Raw genomic sequence first — 26,214 nt, 5'->3', positions numbered from 1 at the left:
AATTTTCATCCTGTAGCGAATGACTTTGGACGAAATCAGTGGAACCGTATTTTGACAGAAAATCAGATGAGATTATCAACAACATTGTTCATATTCATTAAGTATGTTGTATTCATTAATTTCAGTCATTTTTTCCGTCAACTTAGCTGGTGCGCTTGTATACTATATTAAGTTTAATTAAAAATACTGTTTCAAGAGGCTAGAGTTGTCCACAACTGTCTGCTAGGAACATGTCCAGCGTGCGACCCGACATAGCGGACGAAGAATACAGTTGTAGTAAAATGTTATGTTTGAGATACAATTATTGATAAAAATTAAACTGCCATATATATCCATATCTATAATTATTATTGATGGTTTTATTCAATATTATATGTCTAATACAGTATAGAATTCTACTAAATGAAAGGATAAATGACCGAAAGTTTTGGGTATAACATACTTAGTGAATATTGAAAATATTTCTAGAAAGCCTCAGCCGTCGACAAGCTGAGTAAAACCGAAAAAATATCAGTAATACAACTGCTGAGGTTGTGTATAATTTGTGCATGAGCGTTTCAACTAATCACCTATCCTTAAAAATATTTGCAAATAATTTATACAGTACAACTTTATGTATCCGATTCTATTAAGTGTTACATCTAGACATTTAGTGTTCCCGATTGTCATATGGTAAATTCTATTTGCAAATAATTAAGTGTTCTTCTAATACAACATAACGAGTGGAAAGTTTAATAGACAGGACATCTCTGGACAACAGTACTTCAGTATAATAATCCATGCACTAGTACAGAAAACGGGATTTTCCAAATAACTTTGTATTCTGTACGGAAGCCAAAAGTTGAAAAGGAACAAGTCTATTTTTACAGTAACAAGCGATAACTCAAATGTATCGCAAAATTAGCAAACTGACAGTGATGACGACCAAGCAGGTAATAGCAAATGTTACTTAGGAATTATGGATTAGAAAAATGTGATTGAGGTTATCTTTTAAAAAAAGAACTAACATGTAATAAAAATAGCTACATAACCTGATCTCGCTTTCTGAATTACACTGTGTAAAATTTAATGTTGGTACTTGGGCGGCTAAAACGAAGTAGGTGGAGTGGTGCTTGGATCCGTGATGTTTTGACCAGCAGCACTGATTCAGCCACTTACTGCTCTAGAATTATGCTTACATAATCGATCAAAATGAAAGTGTACTTGGTAATACACCTCTATGAAATAAAAAAACAATTGGTTGAGCCTGGTACATTTGGAAGAGAGTTGGTCACAACTGAAATTGGTGAATAAAAACACCATTTTAAATTAAAGAATCCTTTCTTTTATACTTAGTATTATTTACTGTATAAAGAATGGTAGTCAAATTAAGTATAGAATCTTCTTTATTTTTAATATGGAGTTTATAGTATGCCATCATTAATACTGAATATAAATTTATCAATACATATAATTCAAGTGGGTTGGAGAATGCTGGTTGGCGGCCTATGCTCCACTGGGAGTAACAGGCGTAATTAAGTAAGTAGATATATTACAATTCACATCTTACCAAGAAGTGTATTTGAAGGAATATCTTCAACTGAGGTTATTACTCGCTCAAAGGTGTTTGTATTCACTGAAGCCCCAACGCCTGTAATTAAAAAGACACGTACATTTTAGGCATATCGAAAATATACACAAGACACTTTCAATTATATGTTAAAGAGATTTCTGTCCAAAAAACTTTTCATTCAAATTTACAAAGGAAACATTGACATCAACAATACCAAAAAGTACCGAGCTTCAAGAGGAATGTTTCCATAAGTGTTTAAACTTACGAGAAAATAAACATGTGTTTATTGATCGTACTCTCTATTTCATGATTTTTATTAGCTACATACCGTTTACAATTTGAAAAAAACAACGAAAAATGACAAGAACAATGATATGACGACTAATGGCTTTCAAGTTTTTATTTTATATTTTAACTGAGTAGTCAGATAATAAAAATCAGTCTCCATTGGTGTATAAAGTAGTTATTTATTTCACGTCATGTTGTTTAAAAGCTAGTATGGTTGTTACTGAATAAATATTGATATAGAGCACTTATCTAACATACTTTATTTTACTGTAATTTATCACTCAATACAGAAGTAACTTTACATTTAGCACATATACTATTTTTAAAGTATGACGTCAAAAACATTAAAAAATATATATACTCACGAGAGTATGGTGACGAAATTCGATCAAAATAGTTTTATTATTCTGTGTATTCAAGATATTGCTAAGATAGAACTCAAACCTAATAGCATTGAAATCAAATGCTTATGCTAAAAGGAATAAGAATCAAGAATGATAACCAGGGACAGAGAAGCACTAATAGTAAGAAAATTTTATTCTGTTCAGTGAAAAGCTTCTTATTACATGGTACAATTATGCATATATATATATATTGGTAGTAAGTGATCTTTGGCAAGAATATGTAACATGACAAATATGGAAGAAGTCTGAAGGATATATAGATCTACAGGGAAATAATGTGATATTGACACAAGAAAAAAAGTAGACATTTTTTATCATTACTAATATTATTCAGTAAACAAGTGAGGAAGAGAAAGAGAAAGATATGGGAAAGTAGTATTTAATACAGAAAGAACATAAACAACTAAATAATGTTGTAGAAAAAAAAGATCATCTAGACTAAATGATTGCATCAAATTAGTTAGGTTTGTATATTTTAAGCAACAAAGAAAAGTATCATGTATACGCGCCAAAAAGCACAATATTACTAAAGTATTACTTTGATAATAACCATGATAATTTTCTGTTTAAATTCAGAAACAATTGGTTCTATCATGAGTCATTTGAAGCTAGACCACCATGGAAAACCTGGAAGCACTGAACGGCCGTTTCGTCCTATTGCGGGACTCCTGAGCAGTGCGCATCCACAATCCCGCTCGCGGGATTCGAACCCAGGGCCTTCGGTCTCGCGCGCTAACGCTTAACCTGCTGGACCACTGAATTATTGAATTATATATACCCGAAGTATAGATTTAGATTCTCAACTTTGATGCATGATGTTACACATCTGTTCAAAATGACCGAAGTAGGACAGTTTAGTTATTTATATTACTTCAATGTAATATATCATATCATATCGAGATTGGTTAGTCTAAATGATACCTAGCTAAAACCTATTTTTTATGGCGGTGAACTTTGAAGAAAATAATTTCAGCTCATATTTGTAGTTTTACATTATTGTAACTATGTGTATTTAGGCGATTTTATGAAATATTTGGAATTTTTTGAGAATCTTATAATCGAGGAATTTAAAGAGATCCATCACAGTGGTTAGTGTATTTCTTTTTATCTCTCCTTGGAAGAAAGGATTAGAGACTACTCTACCGAATTCAGATATCAAATATACTTTAAGATGAAAAGCGATATCATGCGAGAGAAACTGGCTAGAAAACGTTACGGATAAATATGAATTGCAACGAACCACTACTTGCAAACGTCTTTATACGTACGTTCTTGAATCTTCACAAGTTGAATAATGTATATTGTTTATTTTATGTTGATAATTCTTAAGAATAATCAAATATCTGGCATTGAATTAAGTGAATTCCATTACTAATTATTACTTTGCACGTTGCTTTTAATAAGTTCACAAATTTCTGTTAACGAATAATGAGAGACGGATAAAAGCTTATGGAGTAACAAAGAGGATATGGAAAATTGAGTATGATCTTTTAATAGCAAAGATTATCCAAAGTGAATGATCATGTTTATTCACTATACTAATCAAATAAACTGCTTTAAATAGTATTACATTCTGAATGAAGACTAGTATACAGAAGAGAAAATAATAATTCTATAACTCAACGAAACTGATTTTTTTATAGACGATGTTCACTACGATTTGAAGTCAACTGAGGTACCATTGAAGCCTATGAACGACTGAACACCTATCACAAGAATCCTTAACAGTGTTTATCCATAACAACTAGGTAGGACTTAATATTCGTTCTTCATTATGTGACTTTTTTATTTTCAACTTTAATTATTCATTTTTCAACTGATAAACAACTTATTGTCATATACTATTCTGATAGAATTAACTGCAAATACATAATAGCTTTAAATATTCAATATGTACATTGTTATTAGGTACTGTTCGATTGCTATTTGGGGATCGACTGCATGAGTAGATTTTGTTAAATACTAATAACCATGTGTCAATTTTGTTTTCTTACCACAAGGAACTTATTTTATTTTATTGTACCCACAGAATATCGATTGCGTAGAGGACAAACTAATAGACACAATGATATTAAATTTCATTAATCAATTCAATATTTTACTCACCTTTCTCAAAATAAAAATGTGGACCACCCATAAATAATTGTTTTGGCCTATTAGGATGTTGATTAACTGATGCACCAAATGTACAATATCTCAGATCAATTGATTTATCAGAATCTTTAACATTTAAACAAATTGCACTTGGTGCAGGATTTAATTGAGGCTCTTCTAAACGTTCATTAAATTCAAAGCAACCACCAGGTAAATAAACAGATGCTGCTGATGACCATGAAAGACGAGGTGCACAAACCTGGATTTTTTTAATTGATGAATAAACAGAAAATAAGTAATACAGACAAAAAACATTTCGTTTAAGTAAATGTTGAAATCTTTTATCAACTGATAAATATGTTTTGAAATATAACTGCGTACCCGATAAAATAATAAAGGAACATCAATTTTATCAACTCGAAATATAAAATTAGATTAATTGTTTGGTTTATCAAATCAATTCAGACAATCATGTTTTAATCAATTGGTTTTCATTTCAATTTATTTACAAAAAAGAACACAGTAATAAATACAATTGGATCTGAAAGTTTCTAGATCGACAAATGATGTATTATATAACTAAGGTAGTTACCATGACAATGTAGTGCAAATTATTTTTCTGTGGTATATTTATATAGAGTTCCCAAATAGAAGTTTTCTTTCAGTAAGGTACATCTATGTAACTTGAAAAATAGTTAATTCAAAAAAGCATTATTTAATATGTATACATAAACAGTAATTCATAATATTGGTTGACACATTTTTGAAGTTTTACTTTAAAAAGTTAGTGAAAATAAATAACTCCAAATATTCAATAAGAACAGTGACATTTCTGAAGTAAAATGACCAGTTCTTATCAAAGGTGTATGGAAGTTAGAACTTTTAAAAGATTTAATTCATTAACCTATATTTTAAAATACTTATTGACCACTTTTCTATGGTTTACCTTATGATTGTAGCAGTAGTAGTAGTAGTAGTAGTAGTAGTAGTAGTAGTAGTAGTAGTAGTAATCGATTATGATTGTTTGAAGTTAGAAATTAACACCGTTGGATCTCGGGGAACTCAGTGATCTAGAAGTTAAGCGTTTGCGTGTGAGACCGGTAGGTCCTGGGTTCGAACCCTTCGAGCGGGATCTTGGATGCTCACTGCTGAGGTATCCTGTACTATGACGAAACGGTCGTCCAGTGCTTCCAGGTTTTCCATGGTGGTCTAGATTTAATTAACTCATGAATTCAACTATTAAATTATAATATTCACAAAACCCCTTTCTGATTAAGTAGAATAGTTGGTTTTAATTGCCTAATCAATTAATAATAATTCAACTGTGAAAAAATAATAATAATATTTTCATAAAAATCAATCTTTACCAGGTTCGTATGTTTTAATATCAATTGGAAGTTTTGGGCATTAATCAGAAGAAGAAAAAGACATTTCAATATAACTATTAAAAGTATTCATCTAGTTTACTAACATTTTACCTTGTATATACAACAAGATCGTATCATTATCGAGTCTATTCTATTATATGAAACATGTATAAACTTGTTAAATTCACTATTAATAGGCATTAATAACTAATATCATCTGTCAAATAACTTTTTTACACAAATAATAAAAGATTGAATTTGGAACCGGTTAGAAATATGATATTTGTCATTACCGGATAGAAATAAAATGTTCATTTGATTTGTATTAATATTTAACCATAGTTAGTAACTTATTGATTGACAAGTCAGTTATAGTCTAATGATTTGAGTTGAAATTTTTATATATAATTAATAGTTTATATTACTTATTATATTTTCATATTGCTCACTTAAATAGGGAGTGATTCTTTTTCGCTAAAATTCATTTGATCCTGTTTAGTGATCAAATTTATTAATTCGATCATCTTAGTCATTTCAATTGTCAAATGAAATAAGAAATTGTAGAAATACGATCAAGAGGAGATATTTTAATCATTAAAGCATACAGAAGAGTGTTATGTTTTCACCAAGAAATGTATTGTGGAATCATTATTTTTATTCAAGTGTTTGAGAAAAAGCAAACAGAACAAAAATGTGTGCTCAATGAAATGATCAATAAAAGATAAATAAATGATTATGTAAAAGTTGAGGATGAACAGAATGGTGAAGTTTGATCCCATCATTTTTAATATACTCTTAGTATAATATTCAACACAGACTAACACCAACCACTTAACACTAAACCAGCTGTTTCATCTTAGCTCAGGACTAGTCAATGATCCATAATTAGTTTTTTCTTTTACTATATTTGACATAACTTTACCCTTAACAAGATAGAGCCTTGACTACTGAAAGTTTAATTCACAGCGAAGTACGCTGATTGGTCCATTTTTCAACCAATCAGTGGTAGAGGACAAATCAAAATGTTAGAGGATTCTCATGTAAATTCGAAATAAACTTCAATGTTTTTAGTGCTGTATCTTTTTATTTTGGTTATATTGAAATATATTTATGTGTATATACTTCTTCAGTTCTTGTCTTGATTCGGGAAGACGTGAATGAAGCATAATGTTCGGGAAATACTCGACGGTGGAGAAAATCACAGTTATTCAGATTGATTTGCTAATCATGTCATAACCATTTTCCTCTTTGCTGTTTGCTTGCGAAAAATATTGAAACTTGTGTCAGTACACAATTATAGTTGAATGATGATCTGATTTTGAAAACGTTTCATACAACGGTTGTCATTACATTTTTAATAAACTAATTAGTCTAAAGAACTGTAATATTTTGTCCAGCGAAACTAAACATAATATTAATGCCAACAATCAGAATTAACCATTAATTTTGTTTCAAATATTTGAATCTCAATAATTAATCACAATTAGTGCATTGAAATTACATCAGGTATGAATTGAATAATGTGGAACTATAGAAACATAAAAATTATATGTATACAACTTTTAACATGCAGTGAAGCGAAACAGTTTCAAAATTAAAACTTTTTTTGAATACTGAACACTTCCATTACCTCCACCTTCAAAATCATATTCTTATTTATTGGAGTGTTCAAATAATTGTTGTGTAGTGAAAAAATCATTATGGCAGAAACTTTTATTTTCTTGTTTATTAGAAAAATGAAAGTAAATAATGCCGAAGAGTTGAGTCAATCAGTTCTGAACAACATAGGAGCTTGACGCAAATGTGAGTTAACTTAGGTTGCTATGTTACACAGAAACGACGAGGAATCATCAAGATGAACAGGGAACTAGTTGAATGAATTGTAAAAGCAATGATGAGGGAAAAACCAAATATTGAGTATATAGTTTGAGACGACAAAATAAAAATATATGTATGAGATAGAGTTTATAAAATATTAGAAGTTAGTAAACTTGTATCACTTTTATTCATAGTATTGAGTGAAATTCATTTAGGTTTCTTATATTTAGCTATGTTAGCGCTAACTATTGATGAGAACCATGACATTGGGTGACACCAGAAGGTATCGATTCCTTCAAAATTACAGATAGGTCTTGCTGATAAGTGTCAATTAGAATGAAACCCTAGTTCAAAGTTTCCCTCTTGGTCGCATCAAATCATTGAACATCATAAAAAAAGTACCTATAGTTCTTCTCTTAGCACTATTTACAACAATTATCCACAGTTAGCTTAAAATCGATTCTCCTGGATTCCTGTGAACTCATCGATGTTATAAGCAATCATCCTATTGACATAGAATAGATGAAATGTGGCTAGCAGTGGAATCCAGGATGAGAGTTTCGTCCTACTTTAAACTTGTCAAGTAAATGTACCTGTATCCCAGAGGTGATATTCAATCTCGGACTCGGACCCAGTACAATGAGCTTCAAACGCCATCGCACTATCCAAACCATTTCAAATCGAGTTAAGTCACTTTATAGTTTCAGTATTCAATGTATATCTAAATTTATTGAATAATGACCAAAAAACAAACCATTTAGGGTGAATAATTTGATACTACGACACACTTCATGCTTCAGTTGTAGGTGCTTATCGAATTAATTAAATTGTCATATTTTACTTATTAGTTGTTTAATGAGGATAGGGGTCATATTTTCACACTACGTCATTGGGATATTTTGTATTGATTCTTACTTTATAGAACATCAGTCTTAATAGAAATAATTCTGTTGTATCACTGTTGATGAAAAACTAATGAATAACCTTTGTCTTAAATTCATGGGGATGGTTAATAGTTTCCTCAATCTGATAAGTGCTTTCGAATAAATAGTAAATGAGCAATGTTTTTCGACTTACTTCTTAAACATTTGACAATCTTCAAAGTTGTTATTTTTTAAATGCAATAAAAAGTAATTGGTAAACTAAACGAATTCAAACAGGAATACTCATTTGAAATCTACTAGTTTAATTCTATATAGAAACTGACCGATAAATTATTGAAATATACTAGAATTTATTATTACTTAGAATGCTGAGCATTTCTTCTATATCTAATGATATGAATATGTAGTATTATATCAAACTTTATCGTACATAACCCGGGAAGATTGAATAATTGTCGGAAATAATAATAATAATAATAATAATAATAATAACGATAGAATTCCATTCTATTGACTTGAGAATAGATATCATTGATTAGTATTGAGAAAAATATAAACTAATTCAGGAATGAAATTTAAACTACTTATATTAAACTTTCAGTCGCATTTAATTTTAATGACATTACCTACTAATATAGCTACTTTAAACATAATAAATATTATTTCATAATCAATGAACTAATAACCAAGTAATCAAATTAATGAATTACAGTAATTTAGATCATTTATAATGACAAATACATTTATTATTAAATTAAAACAAAAAAAGAAAAGACTATTAATTGCTATCAGTACTATGAGTATGTATAATATTACTTTTTATTATAAAGATTACTCTATTCATTTACGAACAAAAAAAAAGGATTTCAATTAATAATTCATGAATTTTATTACAATGAACTCCTCTCTATCAATTTGTAAAGAGTAGTGAGAAAATGATGTTAACTAGTGATTATATTTTATTTTTTGATTAATGTGTTTATCAGCAATAGATGAGATCGAATAAAAATCATAAAAGTTTTAATAATTAGTTTTTCAAATTAGACACCTATATTAGAAAAAAATTTATTAGTTTTATAGCTGAATTCATGAGTCAATTGAAGATAGACTAACATGGAAAACCTGGACGAACTGGATGGCTGTTTCGTCCTAGTATGGGACTCCTCAGCAGTGCGCACCCACGATTCAAACCCACGACCAATCCTTCTCGTGACTGAACGTTTAAACTCTAGATCGCTAAGCCGGCCGGCATCCAAAGGTGTTAATGTATAACTTTAACTAATCCACGAGATTGAGAAACATGTCCACCATTGTCTTTAGTGAGTTACTAACTCACAACAGACCCGATTGATCTCGACTAGTCACTGTTTATCACTAGAACTTCAGGAAATACCTCTTCAAGCGCACTGCTGAGGAGTCTCATGCTAGGACGAAACGGTCGTCCAGCACTTGCAGGTTTTCCATGGTGGTCTAGCTTTAATTGACTCATGAATTCAGCTATAAAATTACTAAAATCTACAGAAAACCCCCTTCCGATCAAAAAATGTTTTGTCATATTATTTAGAAAAAAAATTTGAGTCAACTGTTTCATTTGATCGTTAGGTGACAGGATTTATAGGGGTGGTATCTGTCTTTCATATACAGATCATAATGATTAACTTTTAGTATTGTGGCACGATAAGCATCATGTTTGCTTAACTTAACGAAAAGTGAGTCAAATAAATTCTTTGTGTCCCCCATTATTCACTTTATATAACTAATATGTAGTTCATATACAGTGCACCATGACATATGCTCAGTTTTGTGAAAAGAACGCCCGTAAATTAAAAATCTAACTATTCACGCATTTGAAATGTAATTGGTTATTAATCTTGGTACAGCATCTCAACTGTACTGACATTGTAATGAAAATCTAAAAACGTATCTTATAGCAATATTATTAATTTGGCTCTATTCGATAAAAATTACACTGTTTACAATTTTTCTAAAATATTTCAACATATGAAATCAGGTTTTGATCTGTATAAAGATCTAAACAAATGTCCAAAAAAAAAATCAAAATCGAAATTGAGAATTTGTAATTTTTTTTAGAAACCAAGGATAAAGTTCAATCATTAGAACAGATAATTTCTACACCATTTTTAATAGTTTAATTATTTCATTTTATAATTGAAATAGACATTGTAAAAAAAACTATTCATGATTTCAACAGATTCGTAAATGGTATCAATAGAATACATCATTTAGAAATGTGAATTTAACATAAAATACTTGTTGTGCACCTATAAAAACATAATAACACATTTGTTTCCATGTGAATATATATATATATATATATAGCTTGTTCGGATCGAACTGGAATATGTAGCAGTTTCTACAGAAATGGATAAGCTTAGTTGGCAGGACAATGATTTAAGTTTAAAAAAACAAACAAACAAACAACAAAACAAGTCAAATACTTAAAGTCAATAATGAATGACTCATAACTTATTCTTCAAGGCTATTACTGTTATTATTATTATTATTATTTGTTCTTACATTTTTCTTTTAATTTAAATGGTTAAGAATACTAAACAAAAGTATAAATAAATGCTGCTACATTAATCTCTCATATATTTCAATGTACTAACAATTACTCATTCTTTAAATATACATATAAATAAGCGAAAAAATGTATTCAACGTGTATATATATATATGTGTATATATATCTGCTCAATTGTTCAATAACAGGTAAATGTTCATTAGATGAGCAGATTTATATTATGTTCTGTGTATATGTACATACTGGCTTATGTATATAGATACAAGTATATTCTTTGGGCAGCCCAACACTTTTTTTTACTCATACAAATCAAATCCATCTGATTGTGTGTTACTTAGACTTGAGTAGATAAAAAGAAAATAACATTGTTTTAAATAAAAATGCAAAACTTTAGAATCATTAGTATTGGTAGTAACTAATAGCTGCTATAACCAAGTGACTGAATACAGGCGCATGACACAATTGATTAGACTATAAATTGTTATCAGTTGGGATTAAGATAGAGAGAATACTAAGATAAATGAAACTTTATTGATCAAACGGATTATTTAAGGGACTGATTTGTTATTTTTGATGTATAACACACATTGAAAGCTCTAATAGGGAAATAAGTAACTGGACCATAATATTTTATTAATGATAAGTCATAGTATTTCTTCTGGTTTCATTTCATCCAACATGGTTCTATTTCTTAAGCAGAGATGGATGGTGACTAGTAGTAAAATCCGGGATGCGCTTTTTGTTGCATTTCTGATTCATCACCTGAGTGTACCTGCATCCCAGAATTAATGTCCATTTTTGAATTAGAACCCAGTAACTTTTGCTTCAAAAGTCATTGTGCTATCCATTTAGCCACTATGCCCAGGCAGCCACCATTTTGTGCATTGAGGTGAATTTTAATTTCAATTCATATACAATTGTTGTTTTAATTTTCCCACTGATGTTTAGGTATGCAATTAATGGGTTACTTTTGGTTTATGTGCCAGCCCCCTATTCGTCTGTGTTTAAAATGCTCATCACCTCATGATAATATTACAGCAACTCATACAGGATGCATATCTGCCGAAAGAAATTGATCAGTTACAGTCCTATACACCAATAAAAGGATTCAGAAAACTGATATTAATGTATTATGATTCTATTTGGTTTCAACTAGAGGAAACGGTCTTAGCCAACATCTGTGGTAGTTGAATTTTTCCCAGTCTCTTCCTACTTCATTCAGCATCAGACCCAGGTGTTGAAGAGTGAATTTGCAACTATGGTACCCGAGTAAATTTTATATACGTAGGTCAGTAATTGACTTCGGTTTATACTTTTCTGAAATTTTACTAACTCTACTCGGTAGCTCTACAATTTATGAACAATTGCTTCTAACATGGTGAGCTATGTAGATTGTTAGATCAGTGCTGAAGATCATCAGACTACAGACAAGCTATTACTGGCTGATATAATCAAAGAAAAATCAGCAACTAGTGAACACTTGTATAGAATCATTTAGATTGTGACTAGCATAGAAGTTTGGGACGCATATTTTGACCTACTTGTGACTCATCAGCAGAATATCCCTGCATTTTAGTTTTAGTATTTACAGTAGGATTCAAACATAGTACTTTGTGTTTCAAATACTAGCCTTCGAATAAATTTGTTTAAGGTTAGCCTGAAACGTTTAAAAAATAGTTATTCATCAATTCGGTCCAATCAGCTTAGAATGTAAATTATTTCGGAATGTCTTCTAAATTTGCATTTTTTATACTCCCATTTACTCACCATAAAACCGTTTCGTATGGTCCGGATTGTTACGTTATCACATTCTCTCTATCACACACAGAGAAGCACACTTTTCAGTGCAGTTCCCTATGCTTGTCAAGTTTCATATAAAAAAACTTATTTGTCAACAAAATTTTTAAACATTATTCTGTAATTCAATTGAAATGGCCATTAAAGTAATTATTCGTCTTTCCAAAATTGTATTAGTAAAAGTAACCTTATTTAACATTTAAATCATAATTGAGATCTTATTCTGTGGGCAAAAAACTAAGACTAGTAGATGCGCATATATATTTTACTGGAGTTATTACTAAATTAGTGGCTTAAACATTCTCTTAATGAAATTGTTCAAGTTATTTTGTGATGAGCCAATAGATTTTAAGATAATGACTATAAAAAGTGCTCCTGACCATTGTATGTTTACATAGTGTTTCCAAAATAAAACTACTTAGAAATTTTTGGAACGTCTTGGATTGGAGAAGATAACTCTATAATGTTATTAGGAAGTGAAAATGACATTGTATGATTGATTGCGTGTCCAATATTCTTCGCCCTTTTAAGTTAGGAGGAATCGACAAGATACGTAAATTAAACCTATATGTCGGGCTTATTCGGATTTTACTCACACAAAAAGGATGTTGTCAGTAATGTGTGGGATGACAACCGCTAACGCTGTACAAATGTAGATAAGATAGATTTACAACTATGCCATTTTTCTACCAAAAAATGCGTATACGTACACAAAATACAGCATCTATTTAGGTCTGCTAAACCACTGTTGGTGTGTACTAGACAATTCGGATATTACATGGTAGCTGGCCAAATGGATGTGTTTGATCTTTTGTGCCATAACCTCTGCTTGAACCCAAACCAAAAACATTTTCATGAATTCATTTAGGAACAATCACTGATTAGTTTCACAATAGAGATTCCTAATGGATGTGACTAAACTTGAATTAAATAAACTATTCAATGAGTTTTTGGTGTATTAAAAAAAACCCAATTATGACTTATTTTATCACTCGCTTTGTACAGTGCAGCATTTTATTAAAAAATGTATTCAGGTGTAACACTTTTTCAACCAATACTAGTAAATATGTTTTACATGACATAATTTAATATCTTCACAAAAAATAGTAGCACGGGTAATAATATTGACAACCGGGTAGTTACGTTACAATAATCTAGGTGGTCTGTATTTGTTTTATGCACAATTTAAACGTATCTGGTATGAAGCGAGAGTGAGATTCTAACCTGATTGAATGAATTAAGATGTTATATACCTTATTTTTCTGAAATTTTAGTAAAAATCATATTTTGTGTCTATATTAAGCACGATTAAACAATTCTGTTAATATATGTGAATATTTTTAATCATCATCGGTGGCAGCTGGATTCTTCTGTCTAACCGCGTTAGCAACGTAAAACATTGACAAAAAATCCCAGTTTATTTGTATTTTATTTACAAATTACTCTGGTGTCTATTATGCACATAGCTTTTGAATGTATTCTAACGGAAGAACGCAAGATATCAAACGTATTTTTTGACAGTGTAGAGCTATTAAACAGTACATTAGTTACCAACTACTGGCAATAAATGGTTGAAAACAATTATCTATCACGGTAAGTGTAGTCATTGTTGGACTACAAAGTCTAATAAGCAGTTTTCAATAGCAAAACGGTCGTTGAAATTAAAAAACCTACAAGGTGAACTTTTAATATCTTGTTAAAAACACGGTTCGCTTTTAATCGACCCGTTAAGTTTTTCTTGAACATTTTATGTAAGTATAACACATATAAAGGTATGGACTGATAAAGAAAATCATATTCGAGAGCTTGTAGGAATATTTAAACCTAGAATTGGTCTACAAATTTGTGTTTCTATGTGTAAAGAGTTCTTAGAAATAAAAAAATCTTGACAGAAACTCTAATCTTTACATTTCTATCTGGCATCTTTACGAAGAAATTTTTTCATATGGTCATTTGCAACAACCTTTTTACCACCATGTTAATTATGAAGAATAGTACTTTACAATATTCCAAATCACTAATATACGCAACGATTTTAACTTTTGTTCAGACCACAATTCTTTACTTAGGTGACTGTAAACCTGTAATTCATTAACTAGGCGCATTTTGGCAGACAGATTAATGAATTTTAGAGATCCCATCACTTCGTGATGGCAAAGATTAACAATGTCCTTGTGATTTATGAAGTTAACCCAATTTAGGGTGTGAAACATCGGCAAAAGATTTTTAACACGATGTTACCGAACGTATGCTTATCAGATATAACCAGTCCAGGTGTGAAATAACAAGGAAGTCTGAGTTGTTTATGAGATAATGAGATATCTCTTTTCCACCTATGGCAAACATGAAACGAGTATAAAAACTGGGAGTTCTGACGATTAATGACCTTACGATAAAAATATGACCGGACGTTTACGGTTTTTAAATAGATCGTAAATAAATCTTGTTATATTTCACGTTTCAAACGACTTGGATTACTTTTGACCTGTTTGATGGTGTAAGGAAAAAGGGATGAATAAAATAAGGAGAATCTTTCAGCTAACTTACAGTAATCGGTCCCCGGCTGTTGTTAAAAGCTGAAGACATTGAATATCCTAAAAGTGCTCCATTTAGTCCAGGTTGCATATGAGTCTCTTTTTCTAGATCAATATCGATTCGACTACACGTGCTCCTCAAAAGTGGACACCAAAACAGTCCACCGTTGTTTCCCTCTGTTGGAGATCCTATGACCACCCTATATAAACATGAAAATATGAAAATAATGAAGTGATATACCCTTTCTGTCCTGAAAAGTGAGTATATCCCAATAAGGAAAAACCAAAACTAGAACCATCTGGTCCAGTTTTGAGGAGTGGAGATTTTAAATCGATATTAAACCCATTTACTAGTGATATGTACTCGCCCAAACCATGAATAAGAATGACTATTAAAACAATAATCCAATTGAGTAAAGTGAGCATTGTTTTCTCATTCGATCAGTGAGGGGCTTTCTAATTACAGCTCTACCTTGATTTTCTAAGCGAACAAAGCATGCTCAATATCCAATAACTTAACACTGATTTCCGTAGCTTCAGCTTCAACCTGTCACATTAAATTGAAAAGCTAACAATATAAATTGATTTGCACATAAATGTAGATCATTTTTCTCAGCGTACGTTCAACTTGTAATGCCGATGAAATGTCAGTGAACCCAAGACAAATCATCCGGGATTTAATTCAAGAAGTACGAATACAACTTGAAAACATGTAGATTGAATTACAGTGTAATGAAGAAAGCAACAAGTTATACCGAATAGTCAACTTTCCACACCAAAATTTTCAGTTGAAAAGTAACGCGAATTTTATCCGGGATAAATAACTTTTTTGAGATTCTTCACGGATTAAGCTTGCGGTTGGTGAATATGAGAATGTAACGTTTATTGGTGAAGAACTTTTATCTATCCGAAGTAGCTGGAACAATAGTTTTGATGGTCTTCATAGTTGATAGTGACCCAAATATTTTGAGTGGATGTGAACAGTAGTTATCAACACAGATGTGGTGGTTATATCACTGAAACCCACTTTGTCTAGTCAGTTCATAATCTTCTTGTTGAGCAGTCAAATAAGGTTGTATTACTTAACAGAGAATATCAGTCGTGTGATCAGATTTCACGGCAAGGGAATCCACATTCAAGTTGTTAAAGCAATACAACGAGGTTAACTATTATCGATTGCCAGATCAGACTAAACCAACAAATTATGTCACAGACAGCTGTTTCATAAAGACGTAATAAAATTCATTCGTACCTAATTATTATGATGTCACATTTCCCAACACTGAAAAGAATTGAGGTATCCTACTATGTGATAGTTAAGAAGACTAGTTCATTAGGGCTTTCGGTGTCCCTTTACTTGAGTAACGATATGAGTCTTCGTAGTTTGTGTAGAATGGCTAAATAAAGTCTGATTCTCCAGAACCTCAGACCATTTACTGTCCGCTACCTTTGGAGCCCATACATTTTGAATTACTGACGCCATAGAATCTAATGATATTGCTACCAAGCTGTCAAATTTGCACCCAAAGCTATCGATAGGTATGAGGACGATTGATAGAACAAGATCAGCATAATTCTCCTGACCCCAGCCTGCATCGTTTATATTTAGACAGATTTCAACACGATCAAATGTATTTATCCAAAAATGTCAATCTGGAAAAATACAAACAAAAACATCATCCTGTCAAGGGTTATTTGCTAATGCCTGTAATGTAGTACGGAAAGGTTTGAGTTACAGCTTCGGAAATCATAGATATATATGATCAGACAAGAGGTGAAATTTCATGTCATCTAGACTAAGTGACAATGAAATTGAGAGCGACACATCGTTTGTAAGCAACCGAGTTCGAAGCAACGATTTAACTTCAGTCATTTTGAGGAAATTTCAGGGCGATAATTCATTGGTATTAGTGTAGAAATCTGAAGAGATATCGCCCATATGTGGGAGAGTTTAATTACTTCTTGGACCCTCAGGAAGATTGAAGAGCAAAAGCTTTGTTACTGGTTAGTAGGAGTGGTCGAAGAAATTACTTAAAGTGAATAACTTACACTTGAATATGACTAGAATATTTTGGGATTTCTTTTGATGAAATAAAACGTTATCACTAAACGAAAAAGTATTAAGTCCAACATTCTTCAAACTCTCATCATGTCAGCGTTTACGTTCATTTTAGAAATTAGTTTTTCAGGCTGTCTTCACAGAGAAGACCCCAGTGGGCGTTTTCTGTTTCCAGTCCTCGAAGCCAACTGCAAAAAACAGTTAATGACGATAATTAACTGGGTAATTAAAATATGTATTTTTTAAAAGGTTTATCTTAAGTATTTACTGTACGTCTTTATTTAAACTGCGGCTTTTGTTTTACTGTTCTAATTATTTACATACTGATAAACATTAAATGAGCGTTTATTTGTCCAATGATGCCTTTACGCTTTATATTTCTTTCGTTCTTTATAAGCTTTATTTATACACAATCGTGTCGAGAAGTACTTGTCATACATATTTATAATTTATTCTTTATAGAGTGACTTACAAATAAAAAGCACAAGTTGTGATACCTCTGGAAGTAGATGGCTTTTGAAAATACCAAAGGATGATAGAAAATGTGACCTAAACAGTTTGAGTTTACCAAGGAAAGTAGACAATTGTGGTAAGAAAGTTATGATGTTGCTTCATTTTTCCAGAGACAACTTGTCCAAGTGGAATGCATCTTAACCTATTGTCACAGAACTGTGAGGTCTGTCCATCCGGAACGTATTCAACAGGTGATATGCTTGAAGTAACAAAATGGGATGCGATGCCAGATTTTCTGACCTCTGATACAACGTATGGAAGTTTAACTAATGAAAAATGCAACTTGTGAGTATTTGAAGTCTAAACATTGAGATATCTTAATACATACCTCTTTATTTCATGCTCTATTTATGAACATTGTTCCTGAAAAATACATGTAGCATTTAGTTACCATAGATAGGTGGTCAGTGATCTTTTATCCACATAATTTAATTTCACTTCCACATGCGTCAAGTGTAACTTGTATATACTTAGCTGTAATGTAAATTTCTAGTTTTTAGTTCAATAAAGATGCCACCAAAAAGTACATAAATGAGTTTTCGCAGTTCTGTGCGGTCGATGGCATGACTTACCCTGCAATTAGCTTCATAGTTTTGTGCGTACTACATACCCACGAATTCATAGTGGAAGTTTAATTTAGTTACAAGGAAGTACAGGTTAAGCTAAGGCACTATATTTTTAAAATTGTGTTTGACCTGCTTTTTATAAAACAGAAGTAAGAAGTAAATCTAAGCATTCACGATTACTCACAACGACAGAAATTTATGGTGACAAGATGAAATACAAAGACTAGTAATAGAGGGAAAACGTCTAAGCCATTCAAATAAGGTATGATGGAAATAACTAACGAGTAGAAACTGACAAATACAAAATATGTAATGCAAATCATTACTGAACCAGTTATTTACAACGTCGTTTACTTATTATGATCAGGTTGCAAGTTATAGCTTTGTCTGAGACAAGTTATTATTTTATTACTTGAATATTCACTTTGAAAGGATTTTGTATGTCTTAAGTCAGTAACAGTGGAGAATAAATCAAAGACTGAATAAAATGTTAAATATTCCTGATAATCGCTGAGTATGCTTTAAACATCGATCGTACAAAATCTCGTCATATCAAATACTCTTTGTATGTTCAAAAGTGGTTTAATTCATGCTAAACACGTTAACAATATTTCAAGTTTAGAGGAGAGCTCTTGACTCTTTATAACACTGATGTAGAACCCAGTAGTTTCCATTTTAACACCATACAGGTCACGAACAAGCACGTTCACTGTTCATCGCACAGGGTATTCTCGCCTTGACACCTTTCCTGCAGCTTAAGGTTAATCATAAATTATTTACTACTTTAGTGGCTTGGTAAGCTTGATCGTGCTAATTAACTAGGTTGTCACTTTTAAAATTTATTAGACACCTTAAAACTGTCTTATTTGAACTTATTTAACTTTCCACCGTAGTGTACGTTGTAGCGTGGCGTCGAGTCGCGTTTGACTATGATCACCACCACAAGAAGTTTGCGTACCAGATATCAGAAGGCGACTGGAGGTTGTAGCGAGATATATTTGTTGGCGATCTTGTGGTATCGAAAGAATACCGAGATCGTGCCAAAAGAGTACAAGCGGAATCACTGAGCAAAACGTAAGTGAGTGCAAGGTCACAATCAACAAAAGAATGTATGCGTTTTGGTACAGTTAAACAAACAAGTACGGTAAAACAACCCGTGGTACAATTGGTTATAACAATAATTGTTTCCATCACACCAATCGCGTTCTCTTGATAAAAGTAGGTCACTACAACGTCCAATTTCATAGGATAGAAAAGACTCGTGTGAATGAACTGACTACTTGATCAGAGTGCCATTGATTATCTTCGACTTAGTTACTATTCAGCTTTTAGTGAAAGTCAGTCGTGATTACTGACCTGGAATAATTAAGCAAATATGACTGTTCTGCTTGTCGATATAATATGCAAAGGGCTGACAATGAAAAAGCTCAAATCGGCATTTAACGTAATTACTTTGATCAAGTTTTGTCCGCTTAATATTACAACAATTCTTTGCCTACAACCTATCACCATCACTAAGATTTATTTCATCAATATAATTTTTACGCAAATTGAATATTAGGACCACATTGATATAGTCTTTCTGCACAGTTTTCAGTAATAATGTGCTAGTCTTGAACACTATTCCTCTTTTTAAATCTTTAACCATGCATATATGATAACGCTGGGGCAAAATTTTTAGCAACTGTTGTTCAAACATGTCGATAGCAAAAATTATCTTGCTTCAGTGAAGTGTTTTTATCTAGAGTTGAGTGATTATAAATCCTGAAATTTACTCCGGTTCATTGCGCTTAACTTCCTCTTTATGTTTTAATATTCAGCAGTCTGTCTGATATAATTCTCTAATTGTTTTCATGAGTATTGATTTCATCACATTCAAGTCAAACAGAAGCTGTAAATGACCTGAAAATTACTAGTTTTGTGGCATTATCTGCTACAAATGCGGTGTTATGGGGTAAGTGAAAATGTAAAACTATGTATTTGACTGAGCTTTGAAGTCATAGCTGTGTAAGACCATCGCTAACTTAAGACAGGTTTGCAGAACTTAGAGAATTAGTCTAAAAGTCTACTGGTAGTCAATTAGGAGTCACTTAATCTTGGTGTTTTGAATTTGAAATAAAAAGCACACCGCGTATTTAGAAAAGACAGTTATTCATGCCTACCAGGGGGATTGTCTAATCGATTTTAAGATACATATATTGTATAGAATTGTTGACAGCATTGACAGATTTCCATTTTTGTTCGGATTTCCAAAACATGTGCCCAACCGTTATTGACTTATTGTTCTTGATTATGCTATTTTAACTTGAGTTTCTTGCTTTCAGAGTTAAAAATGTTTCTAAGATGTTTCGAGACTAATTTTAGACTTCAAAAGAAAGCTATCACTGCTTTCGTCGAATTGATATATATTTCTGAATTGATTATGCTTCTAAAATCGTTTTCATCTCTAGATTTCACATATCATAAATTACTTGTTTTTCCATTTCCTCTCTAGGCTTATCAACCTTTATAGCCAGTTAGTTAGAATTTGTTTAGTGCATTCATTGGACTTGTTGCAATTAGTAATATTCGTAAAAGTAAAGGAAATAGGAAACATGAGAACATTTTAAGGTAGCTATTATTTAGAGCAACGTGATGAGAATGTTGTAAAATATTTAGTGAACAAGCTTTATCAAGAGTTATCAATACAAACATTTAATTAACTAAATAGAAAGTAGCAAAACGAGTGATAATAATCGCAAAATATGGTTTGGACGAATCTTTAATTCTAGACAGATTTAAAACACAGATAAACTTACCAGGTTTGCTTGTTGTTTACAAAACCGTAGTTTGATTTTATTTTGGCCGCCATCTAACCAAGATAGTGTAAATCGGTCTGTATATGATTTCCGTATTGCAAGTGTACAAATTGATTTACATTAAAGTGCATAGCTAATCTTTAAAGTGTTTTGAATTCATTTCATTTTGTTCTTAGAACTGGTTGGTCACCTCAAGGTAAACACCTAGTTGGAAAAACAACAGGCAGTTGCACTGTGATACTTTCAATGAAAGTTCATAATCTTAAGCCTGGAACAATAACGTTTACATATCAAGTTGAAGAATATGGAGCATTGGCTTTCTTTATTGTGAGTGATGTGTGATGCATATATATATATATACTCGTTTCATGAATTTGGTAACCTGGTTTTGCGCTGCTTGTATCTCTGGTTGTGTGGACGTAGAAATGGTTGTTAGTTAACGTTCTCCAGCTAAACTCACATATCTGAAATAAAAATAGTTCTGAACGGGGTTAGCATAATAAAATATGGTTGATTTGTCTACCAGCTTGGTCGTATATACTTAGCCGGATAATAATTTAACTTGTAATGGATTGAATTATTCCGATGTTGATATTTTGAATTTGTCGATACGGTATTATCTATAAATGATTTATATTGATATATAATGTTGTGTATATCAGTAGTTTACCAAGTACTTACAACTAAAGGTGGGGACTAGATTTAAGCAGGCCACAACATATCCGCTCAATATGAATAACCACTCAACATAAACTAACAACTTAATTTGAAGAATTAATTCTTGAGGTCATAATCTGTGGAGTAAGTGATCTAGAATATGTGTGTAAGAGTAGAAAAATATTACTGAGATTAGATAAACACAACATTATATTATGTGAGCGCATCAAACGTAAAATAACAATCACTAAGCTCTGACCCTGTTAATCAATTATAGCAAATGGACATAAATCCTTATCAATGTACTGAATTCCATCTCTTTAAGGACTAATGAGTATACAATACTGATAAGTCGCTTAGCAATATGAAGAAGGTGTCCAGAACAATCTTTTTTTATCATTGATTATCTGTAATTTTAGTTATCCTAAAATATGAAAGAATTTTTAAAGACTAGACAACAGTTCAATTATGAAGAAAGACACTTTTTTTAAATCCAACTTATATGTGAACCTGTAATTGAAATTTTCTTTTATTTAAACGCATAAACATTGGTACAAGGAGGCACCAAACAGATATGCACCACATAAATCGTTCGATTTATGTGAGGGCTGGGATACTGCCCGGGTGCTCAAACCGAAGCAGGCGGTTTTTTAGACGGGTCACACCATGAGCCTTCAACTTAAAGGTCTAATCTACAAGGCAATGGAGTAACGTCAGGAGATGCAGTCCTATGGTAGCCGGTGAACAACGATAAGTTCATACGCCTTTTGTTCCTTCAGGATACTTGAACCTATGTGCAGCGTTGGTTTGTAATCAGGGTTTACCAACTGCCCTAGGCGGACTCTCCTTGTCTACCAACCTGGTTAAAGCGCCGGATATTCATTTTCCATCTCGTCAATTTCGTAAACAACACCCCCGCAGCGAGAAGGCAGCTAGTAGGACTTCCCTGGCAGCGGCTGTATTCATGTGTTCATGTGAGAACATTTCTAGAGAGGGAAAGCTGACTCTTCACACTCTCGTCCATACCAGGGAATTTGGGGGTACTTTAAGTAAATTTCATGTAATTATTCTCTAACTATGAATATTCATTATATATATATATATATATATATATCGGTTTTATATATTGCGATTGTTTTGTTTAATTTTATCTATATATAAACATTGAATTTAAAGTATGTTGTACAAAATGAAAATAACTAATTTTTATATGAATTTGACTTGAGTAATTAAATTCATTATTATTATTTTATTATAAAATAAGATGTGATTTTTTTTAAAGTGACCTTCAGATCTAAATGTTTTATTTTGAACATTAATTTAATAAAAGTAAGAACTCAGTACAAAATTAAGAACTCAATGGATTTATGTTTCTTATTAAAGTTTCTTTTTTAGAAGCTTATTGATCTAATCTTGATAACTTTTAACCATATAAAGTCCATCATCTATTCTATATGACTAGATAGTCGAAAAAACCAAATAATAGGTGCCATAAACCAGATTAAATAACATTGAAAGTTTAACCAATTAACCGAATGAATTAACTGAATTTTTTTATAAAAAAATTGCGCACTCTTTAAGAATTACAGTGTCATAATGAAATTATCGGAAAGGAGTTTTGTGGAGATTGTAGTAATTTAATATTTGATTTCATGAATCGATGAAAGACCACCATGGAAAACCTAAAAATATAGGACGACCATTTCTTTCTAGTATGGATTTCCTCAGCAGTGCTCATCCACGGTCCAACTCGCAGGATTCGAACCCAAGACCTTAAGTTTCGCAATCAAACGTTTCACTTCCAGACAACTGAGCCGTCATCCGACGGTATTAATGTCAAACTTCGAGCATTTCATGATCTTGAGCAACCATTTATCCAATTCTCCTCAATGAGACACTGCCTCACAACAGACGCTTGAATTGTACTGATCATAGCTTCTCACTAGATCTCCAGGAAATGCCTCTTGAAGTCAATCACTAGAGAGCACATGATATTCATTATCAGAAATGGGTTTTGTGGAGATTGTAGCAATTTATTAGTTGAATTCATGAGTTAAGTAAAGCACTGCTGATGAGTCTCATACTAAGACGAAACGGCTATCTAGTGCTTCCAGGTTTTCTAAGGTAGTTTAGCTTTAATCGACTCATAAATTCAACTATTAAGTAATCAAATTAATTAATCTACTGATAAATATTAAATAAATTCTTCTGTAAAAAATAGCAAATAGAATTACGTTCTGAATATCAGTCATCAGTAATTTTTAAACTAATCAATCTGTCAGATGATTTTTCTTGATGAACATATATTTGTGTTAAAGAAATTTAACTAATAGTCAATGAGTAGTGAATAGATGTGTAGTTCTAGTTTTGAACTCTTCAAGTTCAATCACTTTAAATGTTTTATTAGATGAAATTTTGTATTTTCAATTTGCAAAACAAGTATATAATCATTAAGATATCATTTTTAAATTCCCAGTTATTTTATGGTGATCTCTAATGGATGATGATAAAACAGATGCTTGAGTTGATCATGTTTTTTTAAAGAAATCATTCATTTTAATTGACGACTTAAATATTTCTGAAGTTATAACCAAGATGATGTAATGATTTGATAAAACATTAATTCATTTGTCAAGGTTATATTTTATTTTTCAGATAAGAAATGAACGATGTACACAATTACCCGGTGGGAGTTTTCTTTTAGGTCTTACCGGATCGTATGCATATGAGACTGTGACATTCAGCGTTCCAGTTGGCCACAATATTCTTCAATGGTATTTACTTGTTGAAAATGTTTATATACAACAATTGTATGGATTAAAAGATCCTGAATTACATATTAAAGAAATTCGTTTAACTGGAACTCCACCAGTGACTGTATGTACGCCATGTGCAGCTGGCAGTTTTGGACCACGAGAAAAAGCTGATCGTTGTGAGTTATGTCCAAGAAACACATATTCAGCTGAAGGAGCCGAATCATGTAAATCATGTCCAGCAGATCAGTATTCAGGTAACCATAAATTATACTCGCTGTCATGTCTACCTGTTAAGTAGCAATGGTTAACTTGATTTTGTTCTTCTGAAGAACTCAAATAGCTAGTCGCAAAGTTTATGGCTATTCAACATCATGACAGGTTATATTACTTACTTACTAACGCCCGTTACCTCTCGTGGAGGAGCATGGACCGCTCACCAGTATTCTCCATCCAACTCTGTACCTTGCAATCCCTTATAGTTGTTTCCCGTTTTTGTTCATCCTTTTGATATCTGCTTCAAATTCTCAACTTGTTATGTTTTTTGGTCGTTTTCCTTTCTTTTCCCTTCAGGATTTCAATATATCACTTGCCTCGTAATGCAGTCTGATGATTTCCTCAATGTATGTCCTATCCACTTCCAACGCTTTTTCCTAATTTCCTATTCAGTTGGAAGTTGGTTTGTTCTCTTCCACGGTAGGTCATTTCTAATGGTATCCGACCAACAAACATTCAGTATCTTGTGTAGAAAATCGTTTATAAATACCTGTTCTTCTTTGATGATAATCGTGGTGGTTCTTCAAGTTTAATCTCCGTACAGTAGAACTGTTTTGACGCTCGTATTGAAAGTTCTGGCTTTGTTGTTGGCTGGCAGTTGTTTTGAGTTCTACGTGTTTTTAAATTGTAGGAATGTTGCCTTTACATCTACAATGGATCCTCCGGGTTCATCAGTAATGCTACCCAGGTACGTCAGTTTACACTTATTCCAGAACTTCTTCATCAAGTACGATTGGGTTGGTGTTCTCTGTGTTGCATTTCAAGGTCTTACTTTTCCCATGTGTGTTGAGACCTACTTTCTTGACTTGCATTTATTGATGTGTATGGGATAGAAGAGCTATCGTTCAGTTCCATCCAAGCTGTCTACTGTATTCCGTACTTCCCGTCAGATGTGGAAGTCATCATAACTCAGTCGACCACCAGAAGAAATAGAAAGGGGAGAGTAAGCAGCCTTGTCTGACATCGGTTCTCACTTAGAATGCATCTGGAAGCTGTCCTCCATGCACAACTTCACAGCATAGTCCATCGTATCAATTGCGGATAATATTGGTGATCTTCTCGGATACACCGTAGTGTCAAACAAAGCTCCATAAGGTCCTCATAGTCAAGGAAGTTGATGTACAGTGACGAATTCCATTCATTTGATTGTTCAACGATGATCCATAGTGTCGCCATTCGATCTGTACACGACCGATCTTTACGGAATCCATTCTGTTGATCTCGAAGTTGGTCGTCTACTAAATCCTTCATCCAGTTCAGCAACACTCTGTTGGACACCTTTCCTAGTACTGACAGTAGTATGATACCTC

General features: G+C 32.1%; 2 protein-coding genes across 5 annotated transcripts in view; one reads left to right on the top strand and one right to left on the bottom strand.

Moving 5' to 3' along the window:
* MS3_00007742 (uncharacterized protein) overlaps positions 1–15,920 on the bottom strand; it is a 90,019-nt gene extending 74,099 nt beyond the window's left edge. The window contains exons 1-4 of the mRNA XM_051216069.1: positions 15,524–15,920; positions 15,296–15,482; positions 4,351–4,597; positions 1,550–1,630 (exon numbers count right to left, since the gene is read on the bottom strand). Of these exons, the coding sequence (XP_051066626.1) occupies positions 1,550–1,630; positions 4,351–4,597; positions 15,296–15,482; positions 15,524–15,708 (700 nt within the window). The 5' untranslated portion in view covers positions 15,709–15,920. The remainder of the gene's footprint in view (positions 1–1,549; positions 1,631–4,350; positions 4,598–15,295; positions 15,483–15,523) is intronic.
* Positions 15,921–17,668: 1,748 nt separating this feature from the next.
* Positions 17,669–26,214, top strand: part of ELAPOR1 (Endosome/lysosome-associated apoptosis and autophagy regulator 1) — a 65,912-nt gene continuing 57,366 nt past the window's right edge. For 2 of the 4 annotated variants that reach the window (XM_035729849.2, XM_051216065.1), the window contains exons 1-5: positions 17,669–17,766; positions 17,804–17,930; positions 17,965–18,139; positions 21,395–21,545; positions 24,531–24,885. In XM_035729849.2, the coding sequence (XP_035585334.2) occupies positions 17,698–17,766; positions 17,804–17,930; positions 17,965–18,139; positions 21,395–21,545; positions 24,531–24,885 (877 nt within the window). In that variant the 5' untranslated portion in view covers positions 17,669–17,697. Of the gene's footprint in view, positions 17,767–17,803; positions 18,140–21,394; positions 21,546–24,383; positions 24,886–26,214 lie in introns of those variants that run through there. The other 2 variants (XM_051216067.1, XM_051216066.1) reach the window with 2 other exon arrangements.

The sequence above is a fragment of the Schistosoma haematobium genome, chromosome 4 (genome assembly GCF_000699445.3).
Source record: "Schistosoma haematobium chromosome 4, whole genome shotgun sequence".
In the NCBI taxonomy this organism is placed as follows: domain Eukaryota; kingdom Metazoa; phylum Platyhelminthes; class Trematoda; order Strigeidida; family Schistosomatidae; genus Schistosoma; species Schistosoma haematobium.
This window is presented reverse-complemented; position numbering and strand designations above follow the sequence as displayed.